Source organism: Erythranthe guttata, chromosome 14 (assembly GCF_056151865.1).
Source record: "Erythranthe guttata isolate IM_541 chromosome 14, IM_541, whole genome shotgun sequence".
Classification (NCBI taxonomy): Eukaryota; Viridiplantae; Streptophyta; class Magnoliopsida; order Lamiales; family Phrymaceae; genus Erythranthe; species Erythranthe guttata.
This window is the reverse complement of record NC_142546.1, coordinates 22,908,977-22,923,210: the sequence shown is the minus strand read 5'-3', so window position 1 is coordinate 22,923,210 and position 14,234 is coordinate 22,908,977. Positions and strand designations below refer to the sequence as shown.

General features: G+C 36.3%; 1 protein-coding gene across 1 annotated transcript; it reads left to right on the top strand.

Annotated features, from left to right (window-relative positions):
* Positions 1-4,203: 4,203 nt before the first annotated feature.
* Positions 4,204-7,584, top strand: LOC105959164 (receptor-like protein kinase HERK 1). Its single transcript, XM_012983210.2, has one exon. The coding sequence runs from the start codon at positions 4,823-4,825 to the stop codon at positions 7,349-7,351; it is 2,529 nt and encodes an 842-aa protein (XP_012838664.2). The 5' UTR covers positions 4,204-4,822; the 3' UTR covers positions 7,352-7,584.
* Positions 7,585-14,234: the final 6,650 nt, after the last annotated feature.

Genomic DNA, 14,234 nt, shown 5'->3' with positions numbered 1-14,234 from the left:
CACGTGGCACAGACGTACAAGTGATAGATGCGACTATATTTCGATAATGAAATAGGTGGAAAGGCCTGCAATTTGACATGGACATAAGAAAGCCGCACTTGACATTTAAAAAGAGACGGGCATATGTGCAATATCGCTCTCCTCATCTGAAATGATCTGGCTCGCAAAGAGCAGAATAGTCCGCCTTCAACAGACATACATCTCAGAGTAATCTCATCATGATCGGAGAAAGAATGGAACCCCACCATCCCACTTCTGAGACAGGTATACATACAACTTTGAGGATCAAGGAAAAACTCAATTGGTATCACAAATGAACACCCTGCTCTATTTCTATGCTCTATTCTACACTACTTGAACATTATACACTATCATTCCTTTACGATTTTGACTGACTTAACCGTTGAAATGCTAACGCCAAGAAATACTTCATCGACACTCATTTTTACAGGTCTCTCAGAGATTGAGTGTGCTTCTTCCTTGCACTTTCTCTGTTCAAGGCCCATACCATTCATTTTTTTCTTATAGGCCAGATCATTGTGATATAATGAACCACGTTTGGTTGCCAATATAGATTAAATAATTTAATGAAACTCAATTAATGTTTTGTTGGTCCTTGGAAGGTCCAACAAAATATGTGCTTAAAAGGCAAAATAAGTCATGATAACATAATATTTACGGGTCAACCTGATAAGTTATTAAAGATACCAAACACCCAACAAAGTTCAATTATTTAGTTAATCATGACTAATCTCCCCAATCAAATGAGCCATATAATAGTAGAAATTTAAACGGACGTGATGCATGGCAATTTCTCCAAAAATAATAATAGGTTTGCAACTAGGGGATTTCGAATTAAGTAAATGATTTTTGGGCAAAATAATGTTAAGATCTTGATATTTTCTTAGGATTGGCCCACCGGATTATATGTTCAGATCCAAACGCTCTCCTTTTGAATGTTACGTTGACTTTGACTTTTTTAGCTGCCTGAGCAAATTCAATTTTTTTTTTTTTTTTAATTAATAAATTATAAAAATATTACTAATATATATGTGAAGGAGATGCTAGGAGGAGAAAAGTCTAAGATGATTACCGCGTAATGCATGGATCTCAAATAGTATTAATTTTTGTTTTGCTACTAATATACTATTGCTTAGGCAATTGTAAATGTGAACAGGAGATTTAATTAATTTTAATTTTTTTTAATTTTTTTTTTTTGGAAAAATTAATATTAATTTCTTCCAAAATAAAAATGTTATTGTTGATGCATGATAACTGCACCACAAAGTTCCATGTTGACTTAAAGGATGATATTTGTTCCCTCGACTACCAACGCAATAACACACCGAGTTACATGCCAGAGTTTTCGTCAGCGATACCTTTCAGCGCTCAAGTCAGATATCATGTACTGATAGAATTTAATAGTTAAAAGACAATTGAGTATATGATATTATTCTTTCGACGTGTGATTCGTCGAGTTAGTAGTCCAGCTTTGGGTCTTAGTCCATTTCGTAGACCCAATTGGACCTTAACAAACTTGTTGGGCCACTTGGGCTAGTTGAATCGGGTTTGTACTAATAACATTTTTTAAAACTAAATTAAAATGAAATGGTTTATTAGTATATTTGTGATCAATTATATTGCAAACCAAATGAATGGGCCTAGTCCATCGTTCATAGCCCAACAAATAATTGCCCCGGCCCATTGAATCGGGTCAAAAGAAACAGGGTTATTGGCAAAGTAAACCGATGGGTTATATCAATTAAAGTGGGGAGATTTTGATTAAATTAATGAGTACAGTAGGGTTTATCTTACGATTTTAAATAAATAAAAAGTATAATTTGTAACTGAAAACTATAATATTGCATCGTATACGAAATTAAAATTGATAAATATTTATGTTGTATTAATTAAAAATATGTAAATATTTTTTTATTTTTTTTATTATATTTTTTGTGATAAAATCGACAGAACTGTCCCCGAACCCCGTAAATCTTGACAAATTAAATATGGAACTTCTGTTGTTGCATTTACTGAATAATCCTTGCAAATTAAATTGAGGCCCAAAATTTGAGCATATATTTTCATAATTATAGAAAGAGACATGAATAAGGTGACAAAACATTGGCCTGCTGTAATAGTTTGAAATTTGACCTAACTCCAATTCAATCATGACCATATTGTGTAACATGAACAGCTTATTTCCAGTTGTCTGAAACTATAAAAATAAATAAATAAAAATAAATAAATAGAATCTAGCAAGTGTTTAATTTGATGATGTTGATTGTTTTTTTTAATTTCTTTCTTGTTGTCATATTCTGATGAGTAATTGCAAATTCATTAATTTATTATCGTCAACAAAATCTATTAATATTTGGTGAAGTCCATCTCTCCATGCAGCTTCATTTACATTGATAAAATAGAATTAGGGTAAATAGCACTTAGCCCCTGCGGTTTGAGTTTTTTACACATGACTCCCATTACTTTTAATGTTATTACATGACCCCTTTATAATTTTAATATAAGCACAAAACCATCCTATGAAATTCTAAATAATCATGCTAATTAGGAAGATTTTTTTTTTTTAAAGTATTATGTGTTTATATTAAAATACATGGGGTCATATGCTATATTAAAAGTATAAAGGGGTAATGTGCACTAAATGCAAACTACAGGGGGTTAAATGCTATTTTCCCAAGTATTTATAACAATTTGAATTTTTAATTTGATGTCGATTATTAATTTTACTAAACAATTTGATGTTTGTAATTAAATAAACCAATGAAAGGAATATTGAATAATTGTTACATTGCCAATTCTAAGTCAACCACCATCTCTCACTAATCACTATTTTATAAGTTTCCCCCATGTGGGATAATCTAATCCCATGCTAATCTCTGGATTACCAAATAATTGATCACCATCTTAATTCAACAGTAGCAATTTATTTTCCTTTATTTATTTATTCAACACCAAAAATCATAAAAAAATATGGCCTTTAGTTTACACCGACATAACACGGAATCAATTTAGTATTGAACAATTAATAATTTAATTTAATAAAAGCTTATTTGGGACAAAAGATAATACAACTTTATGGTATTATAAGTGGAATTCCACCTTGGCACCAGCAATTAATTAATTAGATGGCCATGATTTGTGGCAATCTTATAATTGACTCCGCGTTACATTATAGGAAATGGGCACCATGTTCTTACCCAAATGTGAAAGCATAACTAATTTAAATAAACAAAACATTATTATTTATTTTGTGAAAAAAATAAACAAAAGATTAGGCACCATGTGAATGCACCATTTGGAGTTTCTTATATATTTTTTATTTTATTTTTTAATACATAAACTCACAGTTAACTATACACTCTTGTATAATAGCTTGCAAACCATATGAAATATGTAAACTATGTGTGCTCGATTTAACGACCGTTGACAACGAAATTCAAATTTGAATCGACTGACATGAGCTCACTTTGTCCGTTAGGCCATCATTTACAGGCCGAGTTTCTAATTTCAATCCAAACAAATTGAGAAACGTTCAAAGATCAAATTATTTTAATCACACACTATCTTAATATATAATAAATGATAACTCTTCTTCAACAAATCTCAACTATCTTATTTCTCATTGAGTTTCTCCGTAATTTAAGGTTTCCAAAAGTTTAAATTATTTGCCAATTGCTCACTAATATACTTCATAAAATTAAATTAAACACTCTTTTAATAAAATTAACTTACCATTAAAAAAAATTCTAAATACGAACAAATAAAAAGAATCTAAATTGAGATTTCGTTTTTGGTAGTCCCAACTTACTATTCATCGCTCTTAATTACAATTAGTTGAAAGCAGGTAACGACAAAAGTAACTTAGTTATTTTATATAAATTTTACGTAATATAATCACATTTATTAATTTTTTTAATATTTGCGCATACAATCCAAAAAAACATATAATATGAACACAAAAAAACTTGACTTATAATGCGGAAAAAAAAAAATCTAAAATTGTTGTTACTTTTTTATAGTCTTTCGCATCAAATCTCCAATTATGATATATTTGTTATTATAACTAAATTTATAATGTAAAATGAATTAAATAGACATTAAAAAATGGCGAATGCAAATTAAATCCGTTAGTTAAAAAGCAATTACTGTTCAGTCAGTAATTTAATTTACTCCTCTGTGCAATTAAATTATCTCTTCAAAAGCCATTAACTCTTCTAGAGAGAGAGAGTAAATGCGCCTCTGTTTCTTCACTCTTCCCCAGTTTCCACCTCAAACCACCCCCCACCCCCACCCCACCCCACCCCCTCTCCCCCCATTCTTGAATTACTCTTCTTCCCCAAACTCCATTACCCCCTTTCTCAAAAATGTCAACCCTCTCCAACCTAATACGCTCGTCTCTGCTATTACAAAACTCATAAACTATCTGCTTCTTTTTTGACTAAGTTTGTCCTAAAATTTTTTTGGCCCTAATATCTGATAATTACACACATTTATGTTGGTCCCTGTTGTAAATATGTATTTCTAGGGTGAAAAAGAAAAAGAAAAAAGAAAGCAGAGAAATTGTTGAAGAAGCCAGGTTAGGGTTTGTTGCTTCCGCTCTGTTCTTCGAGTTAATTTATTGTTCTTCTGTTACTATTTTCCATCCCCAAAAAAATAGAACCGAATCTGGGTTTTCCTCTCGAAGGTTCAACCTGGGTTTCTCTCTGTTCAATTTCTCTTTTTTTTTTTTTTTGCTAATTAATTACGCGATCGTTGATTTATATATATATACTGTTTGATCGAGGTCAAAGGTTTCACCTTTATGTGTTTTCCGAAGATGGGGGGTGGGGTTTTAAGATTTTCAATCTGGGTTTTGTTGCTATTGAATCTCGCGTATTGTTCTAGAGGGTTCGATCCTGTAGACAAGTACTACATAAACTGTGGCTCGCCAAACGACGTCGTTGTGGGCAATATCACTTTTGCGGCTGATAAATCCGCTTCAAGATTCTTGTCAGCCCCTCTAGAAATCTTGGCCAGCAGCAATTCCAGTTCCATTGCGCCCTCCGACGAGTCCGAGGTTTACCGAACCGCGAGAATATTCACGGGACCTTCGAAATACACCCTTTCGATCGGCCAAACGGGCAGGCATTGGATCCGCCTCCATTTTTACCCGTTTGTTTTCCAGAATTACGACATGAAATCCGCCAGCTTCTCCGTTTTTTCTCAGTCAACCACCCTCCTCAGCGACTTCACCCCTCAGAATTCTTCCTCCGTCAGGGAATATTCCGTCACCGTGACCGCTGGAGACCTCGTGATTACATTTTCGCCAGCGAGTAACTCCTTCGCGTACATCAATGCCCTCGAAGTTGTTTCGGTTCCCGATACCTTAATCGCCGACGACGCCTCCACTTACGACCCGTTGGGCCCGTTCAAAGGGCTAATGGGTCAGTCGATGGAGACCGTTTGGAGGGTGAACATGGGTGGGCCGTTCGTTTCTTTAGCTAACGATACTTTGGGTCGTACATGGATTTCGGACAGCGGTTTCTTACTACAACCGAATCTTGCAACCTTCGCCACCAAAATTGGAGCGGTCATTTATCCTCCGGGCGGTGCAACTGCGGATACCGCCCCTCAAGCGGTTTATGGGACTTGCAGGAAGATGGATTCCGCAGCAAACCCCAATAGCAACTTCAACGTGACATGGGGGTTCAAAGTGGATCCGGGTTTTCAGTACTTGATCCGTCTGCACTTCTGCGATGTCGCGAGTGCTTCGGCCAACCAGCTCGTATTCAACGTCTACATTGACTCGTTTCTCGTCGCCCCGGATCTTGAGTTGTCCGCCAAATACCCCGGCAAGCTGGCGACTCCGTATTTTCTTGATTTTGTTACTCCATTGATTGATAAAAACAATTTGAGTTTAAGTATCGGTCCTTCGCCTCGTAGCGCGTACCCCGATGCACTTCTCAACGGGTTGGAGGTCATGAAAATGAACAATTCCAAGAATAGCCTTGCCGGAGGAGCGGCTGCTTTGCCTGGATTTCCCGCCAAAAAGAAGAATTTAGGGCTGATTATCGGTGTGTGCATTGGAGTGGTCGCTGCTTTGATTTTGCTCGGGGTTTTGTTTTTCATCCATAGAAGAAAGAAACAAGAACGACTGAGAATTGAAAAATCATGGGTCCCGATTTCTGTCAACGGTGGAAACTCCCACACGATGGGGAGTAAGTACTCGACCGGCACAACTGTGAGCGTCGGTTCGAATATGAGCTACCGTATACCTTTTCTATCAGTTCAAGAAGCAACAAACAACTTCGATGAAAGTGGTGTGATTGGAGTAGGTGGATTCGGAAAAGTCTACAAGGGGGTTTTGACCGACGGATTGAAAATAGCGGTCAAACGAGGCAACCCTAGATCACAGCAAGGCCTAGCCGAATTCAGGACAGAAATCGAGATGCTGTCTCAGTTCCGACACCGCCATTTAGTTTCCTTAATCGGGTACTGCGATGAGAAAAACGAGATGATTCTTGTCTACGAGTACATGGAAAACGGGACAGTCAAAAGCCATTTGTACGGCTCGGATCTCCCAAGCCTAGGCTGGAAGGAGAGGCTCGACATTTGCATCGGAGCTGCAAGAGGTTTACACTACCTCCACACGGGTGATTCGAAGGCGGTCATTCACAGAGACGTGAAGTCGGCGAATATATTGCTCGACGAGAATTTAATGGCGAAGGTGGCGGATTTCGGGCTTTCGAAAACAGGGCCCGAATTAGACCAAACGCACGTGAGTACAGCTGTCAAGGGGAGCTTCGGGTACTTGGACCCGGAGTATTTTAGGAGGCAACAGTTGACCGAGAAATCGGATGTTTATTCGTTCGGGGTTGTTTTGTTCGAGGTTTTGTGCGCTAGGCCCGTGATTGATCCTTCGCTTCCGAGAGAAATGGTGAACTTGGCCGAGTGGGCGATGAAGTGGCAGAAGAAGGGACAGCTGGACCAGATTATTGATCCGAATCTTGTGGGGAAAATAAAACCGGATTCGCTTAGGAAGTTCGGGGAGACCGCGGAGAAGTGTTTAGCGGATTACGGCGTGGATAGGCCTTCGATGGGGGATGTGCTTTGGAATCTGGAATATGCTCTTCAGCTGCAAGAGGCGGTGGTCCGGAATGATCCGGACGAGAATAGTAGCAATGTGATTGGACAGCTGTCGCCTCGTGTCGGGGAGTTTGGTAACGGTAACGATAACAGTGGTGAGAGTGAGAGTGGGGATTCGGTTGCTAGGTTTGAGAGTGTTGATGATCTTTCCGGTGTTTCGATGAGTCGGGTTTTTTCGCAGCTTGTCAAATCTGAGGGTAGATGATTTTATTTTTATATTTATTTTTATTTTATTTAATTTTTGGTGTAGATGTTTGTATAAGTAAGCGAGTTCCTTTTTTTTGGGTGCTTTTTAATGTTTGTTTCTTCTGTATCATCTTGGTAATGTTTTTTTTTTTTTGGGTTTATATTATATTGTTTGGAAATAGTGGGTTGTATTTGATACTTCGGATTCTTGTCTTCTCAAGATAATGGAATTTTAGATATCCTATTGTACAATTGGTAGGAATGATTAGTTTATTTATTTATTTTTATTTTTGTCAAATGCAATTTCGGAGTTTCAGTCTTGCAATCCAGTTGAGAATATTCGGTGTTGCTCTATTTGGGCCGAGCTACTTACGGCCCATTATCAAAATATTATCCCTAACCTGTGTTTGGTCCTTACGGCCCGTTATAAACGTGAGTTAGTCGTTATAGGAAAAAACAAACCCTTCTCATTAAACGCACAAGTTTCAACCACGAACCTTTCACTCGGACTCAGAAAACTCTAGATCTACGTCCACACATTACTGAGTCGACTCATCACTACATATACAGTCAACAAGGAACACTCTCAATCACTCATCAAACTCAATATTTTTATTGGAATATTAGATTTGTTTATTATGTAAAGTTGTTATTCTGTTTTGAGTAGTTAATTTTCTTGTGTAAGTTGTTATTTTTAGTTTAGCACTTTATCTCATATATAGCGTTTCTCCAGCTGTATATATATATGAGTTTCCCGTTGTAATTGAATAATCAATTTTTCCCTCTTTCAATAAAATCTTCTTCATTCTCTCTGCTTCGTTTTCTTCCCCAAAGCTCCAATGGAGTTTTCCAGATTTTAACATGGTATCAGATTAAATTCGTCTATTTTCCAATTCTGTTCGCTCTCTGCTCTTCCGCATTTCAATTTACTCTGCAATTCGATTGCTATGGCTCCATCACGATCGCCATTAGATGATGCTTCCAGTGCGTATTTCATCCATCCATCCGACGGACCGAATTTGATTCTCGTCTCCCAGCCTCTCAGTGAAGATAACTATGCCTCCTGGGCTAGGGCAATGACAATTTCTCTCACGGTCAAGAACAAAGTTGGATTCGTTGATGGCGCGATTTCTGATCCAGGCGATGATGACCTAATTTTGCGAAATGCTTGGATTCGAAATAATAATATGGTAATGTCTTGGATTATCAATTCCGTTTCAAAGGACATTCAAGGTAGTATCATGTATTCTTCATCGGCGAAAGAAATTTGGGATGATTTGAAGACTCGCTTCTCTCAGACCAATGGCCCTCGCATTTTCCAATTGAGGCGTGATCTAGCCAATCTTTCTCAAGGTCATCAATCTGTCAATGTTTATTTTACCAAAGTAAAGGCAATTTGGGACGAATTGGCCAATTTTCGCCCTGCATGTTCTTGTGGAAAATGTGATTGTGGGGGTCTAGATCGGTTAAGTGCTCATTACAATCAAGAGTATGTTATGAGTTTCCTCACGGGTCTTAATGATAATCTTGCACAGACAAGAGGTCAAATTCTACTTATGGACCCTCTCCCCTCGATAAGCAAGGTTTTCTCCTTTGTCTCTCAAGAAGAAAGACAAAGATCTGTGACTGCTATCAACCCTGACTCAAGTGCAGCTTTTGCTATCAAAACCGATAGTTTTAGAAGACAGATAAATAATCAGTTCTACAGCACTGGACCAAAGAGAAAAGAGCGGGGTTATTGTACTCATTGCAACATGCATGGTCACACTGTGGAAAAATGTTACAAGATTCATGGTTATCCACCGGCATACAAAGCAAAACCTCGATTTCAGACTTCAAATGTGAATCAGGTCTCCAGCTATGAAACACCCTTGGATGATCTGCATCAATCTGCTCAAGCCACCACTGATGGTTTTTTCAAGAACATGACACCCGTTCAATGTCAACAATTCCTTAATATGGTAAATTCTCAAATGATTTACCAACAACAATCAGGTGCTTCCAATCAGCAACAGGCTGTTTCATCTTCTGGTTTGGAAACAGCTACTGTTTCTTGCGTTTCAGGTATGAAAGGTATATGTGCTCTTTCCATGTCTTCTCAATTATTACCTCACTTTTGGATTATGGACTCTGGAGCTTCTAAACATATATACAATAATAGAAAATACTTCATTAATATGAAAGCTGTTAACAATGCCAGAGTTATTTACCTGATTCCACTGTTTTTCAAGTGCCATTTATAGGTGATATTCAGTTGAATTCTAAAATTCTGCTCAAGAATGTTTTCTATGCTCCTACTTTCCATTTTAATTTGTTATCTGTTGGTATGCTTCTTGACCATACTTTTGGTCATGTTAATTTCACAACTCAATCTTTCATGATACAGGACAAGTTGTTGAAGATGATTGGCAAGGGTAGAAAAGTTGAGGGTCTATATGTCTTGGACTCAGAGCAGTTTACACCTATTTCTAGTTCTGTTCCCTTGTATAATCAAACTGGTTTTTGTAATAAAGTTTCTGCTGTTATTTGGCATAAAAGGCTTGGTCATATTCCCTTTAAGAAATTGGCTGTTTTGAAAAACACTATTGGTTTTTCTGCTGTAAACTCTGAGTCTGTTGATACTTGTTGTCATGTATGTCCTATTGCTAAGCAGAAAAGACTTCTTTTTATTTCTAATAATAATTTTTCTTCTCAAGTTTTTGATCTTATACACTGTGATCTCTGGGGTCCATACAAAGTTGAATCTTATAATGGTCATAGATTCTTTATTACCCTTGTTGATGACTGTTCCAGGTTCACTTGGGTGCACATGATCAAAGCAAAGTCTGATGCACTAACTGTGATTCCAAGTTTCATTAAAATGGTTCAGACTCAGTTTGGTAAGACTATTAAAGTTTTTAGATCAGATAATGCTCCTGAGCTGTCTTTTACCTCTTTATTTTCTAATCTTGGTATTATGCATCAATTTTCATGTGTTCAAACTCCCCAGCAAAATGCTGTGGTTGAGAGGAAACATCAACACATTTTAAATGTGGCTAGATCATTATTTTTTGAATCCAAAGTTCCTATTGAATATTGGAATGAGTGTGTTCTTTCTGCTGTTTATCTCATTAACAGAACTCCTGCCAAGAATCTAAATAATAATACTCCTTATGCTATTCTATATCCTGATAATCCTTTTAAATATGATATTTTAAAAGTTTTTGGTTGCCTTGTGTTTGCATCTACTTTACAAGCTGGTAGAGATAAATTTCAACCTAGAAGTAGATTATGTGTGTTCCTTGGTTATCATACTGGTGTAAAAGGATATAAATTACTGGATTTTCATTCTAGGGAAGTTTTTTTGTCTAGAGATGTGATTTTCCATGAAGATAAATTTCCTTTTTCCTCTGTTTCCTCTCCTCATTCTTTTAATGATGTTTACAAGGATGATTCTCATGTGGTTCTCCCCAGTTCTGGTATTTTAGCCTCAGATAACACTGAATCTTGTTATAATTCTTCTATGGATGCTGTTGATTCCATCTCTGATTCTGATCAGACCAGTTCTGAGCCTATTGGTCCTGCACTAAGAAGAACCTCTAGGCAGATCAAGGCTCCTTCTTATTTGGCTGATTATACTTGTAATGCTGTGGGCACTTTGTCTAAATATCCTATCAATGCAGTAGTTTCTTATGATAAACTTTCTACTTCTTTTAAACATTTTGTTCTTAATGTAGCCAGTGAAAGTGAGCCACACACTTATAGACAGGCTGCTAAGCATGATCATTGGGTACAAGCCATGTCAGAAGAACTTCAGGCTCTTGAACACAACAAGACTTGGTCTGTTGTACCTTTGCCAGCAGATAAACACTCCATCAGCTGTAAATGGGTGTTTAAAATCAAAAGGAAATAGGATGGCTCTGTAGATAGATATAAAGCCAGGTTAGTAGCTAGAGGTTTTACTCAACAGGAGGGTATAGATTACATTGATACTTTTTCTCCTGTTGTTAAACTAGTTACTGTTAAACTTTTGCTTGCATTAGCTGCATCTCATCATTGGGAATTGCATCAGTTAGATGTCAATAATGCTTTTTTAAATGGTGATTTAAATGAGGAAGTTTATATGGATCTTCCTCCTGGATATATTCCTTCTGCTGATAGTTCTAGTTCATTATCTCTTGTGTGCAAGCTTCATAAGTCTTTATATGGTTTAAAACAAGCTTCTAGACAGTGGAATGCTAAGTTTACAGAGGCTATTCTTGATTTGGGTTTTACTCAATCTTTGTCTGATTATTCTTTGTTTACCAGAGGTTCTGGTTCTGCTTTTATTGCTCTGTTGGTTTATGTTGATGATATGGTTATTGCTGGTCCTAGTTCTGCCAATATAGCTGGTTTAAAAGTTGATCTTGCAAATAAATTTCAATTGAAAGATCTTGGTCCCATGAAATATTTTCTTGGGATTGAGGTTGCTAAATCCCAGTCTAGTATTTCTATTTCTCAAAGGCAGTATACTTTGAATCTCCTTAAAGATACTAGATATACAGATTGCAAGCCTGCTACACTACCTATGCTTCCAAAGATCAAGCTTAATTCAGAAGATGGGGAGCTTCTTTCAGATCCTTCCTCTTATAGGAGATTAATTGGCAGATTGCTTTATCTCACTCTCACCAGACCTGACATCACCTTTGATGTGCATAAGCTGAGCCAGTTTGTAGCCCAGCCTCGTACTCCACATCTGGAAGCTGTCCATCATATTCTGAGATATTTGAAAGCAGCTCCTGGACAAGGCCTCTTTTATTCTTCTACTTCAGACAATGTTTTAAAAGGTTTTTCAGATGCTGATTGGGGTTCTTGTTTGGATTCCAGAAAGTCTACTACTGGTTATTGTGTATTTTTTGGTGATTCTCTCATTTCTTGGAAGTCCAAGAAACAAGCTACTGTGGCTAGGTCTTCTGCTGAAGCAGAATACAGGGCTCTTGCCTCCACTTCTAGTGAGCTGGTTTGGATTCTTCAGCTTCTCAAGGATTTTCATGTTGTGTCTGCCTCTACTTTGTTATTCTGTGATAATTTAGCTGCAGTGCATATTGCTTCCAATCCAACGTTTCATGAACGGACTAAGCATATAGAAATTGATTGCCATTTTGTCCGGACTCAAGTCACTCTTAAAAAGCTTCGGCTTATGCCTGTTAGAGGTTCTGATCAGATTGCAGATGTGCTCACCAAGGCTTTGCCTCTTCCTGCTTTGTCTTATCTCTTGTCCAAGATGGCTTTTCTCAACATTTATACCAGTCCATCTTGAGGGGGGAATATTGGAATATTAGATTTGTTTATTATGTAAAGTTGTTATTCTGTTTTGAGTAGTTAATTTTCTTGTGTAAGTTGTTATTTTTAGTTTAGCACTTTATCTCATATATAGCGTTTCTCCAGCTGTATATATATATATGAGTTTCCCGTTGTAATTGAATAATCAATTTTTCCCTCTTTCAATAAAATCTTCTTCATTCTCTCTGCTTCGTTTTCTTCCCCAAAGCTCCAATGGAGTTTTCCAGATTTTAACAATTTTACTCATAAATATTCAATCTACTCACATAAGACGAAAATTGAAGACAAAATGTGGTTTGAATTTGAAAACATTGTGCCCCGCTTATCTCTCTCTCTAACAATAGTATATATAGCCAACAAAGCAACGATCTAAAGCATTGAACGTGATCCAGAGTCAATGTCTCCCATTGTACATTGAAGACGATAGAGTGTCACCAGAAAAAGGTGACGGAGGTATCGCCGAAAAAAGGAGACAGAAGAGGAGTGAGGCAGGGCTGAAGAAGTGAGCATGAATTATGTTTGAAAGTAAGTTTTTAAGTGATTGGATGAACAATCAGAATTAGTCAGAAAGAATGGATGGTCAAGATCACTCGAGTTGAGCTTTCTTAAATCTGGGCTGAATTCGGTTGAAATAAGAAAAAGTTAGTATGATGGCCTTTTTGTTCCACACATGAGATCATATATTCTCAAGTGCAATATTTATATATTATTCTTTGAAAAGAGCTAATCATACTACGAAACTTGGAGTGTAGTTTCAGCATAAAATGAAGAACGAAAAGAAAAAAAATAATTAATAAATAAAAAGAAAAAAAAAAAGTTAGATGAAAATGAATATAGATATATAGTGGCGATGAACACAAGTACATCTTGCATTGTAAGTTTCCATAATTACAAACGTGTTTAACTTAATCATTATATTTACATGGTGGGCCCATCGGCCATCGCCCCCCTTCTCTTTTGGCCTACTCCTTCGTAGTAATCATACTCCCCACTCCATCATAACTTTCTTCATTAGCTTATACTTATCACTAATAGTGTAATTATAAGGCTTAATTCCACTTTGCACCCTTGAAATATGCCATTTTGGCACTTTGCACCCTCGAAACAAATTAATAGCACTTTGCACCCTCGAAACACAATAAATCATTCACAATGCACCCTGAATTGAATAATAAAGGCAATTTTATTTTTCATTGGTGTTTTTTTTTCGGGGTGCAAAATAAAAAAAATAAATTGTTATTTTCTTGAACCCCCAACCTAATTTCAAGCGGACAAAGTGCGAAAAAATAAAAACTACACGGATTATTTAAAAAGCCTACATTTTCTTACAAAATAAAAAATAAAAAATAAGCTTTTATCACTAAATTATTCGATTGATGGAGCTTTTATGTAACTGTTTGAAAATATTAGGTGAAAATACTTGGAAGAAAATATGATTTTCAGATAACTTGATAACGAAATAGTTGAATGATTTTTTTTTTCGTAAAATATTTGATTTTTGTTATAAAAAAAATTAATATATATATAAAATTTATTTTTATTTTTGAACTTTATAGTTTCAAAATGATTGATGAATAAAAAAAATATTTGAGATTTGGCAT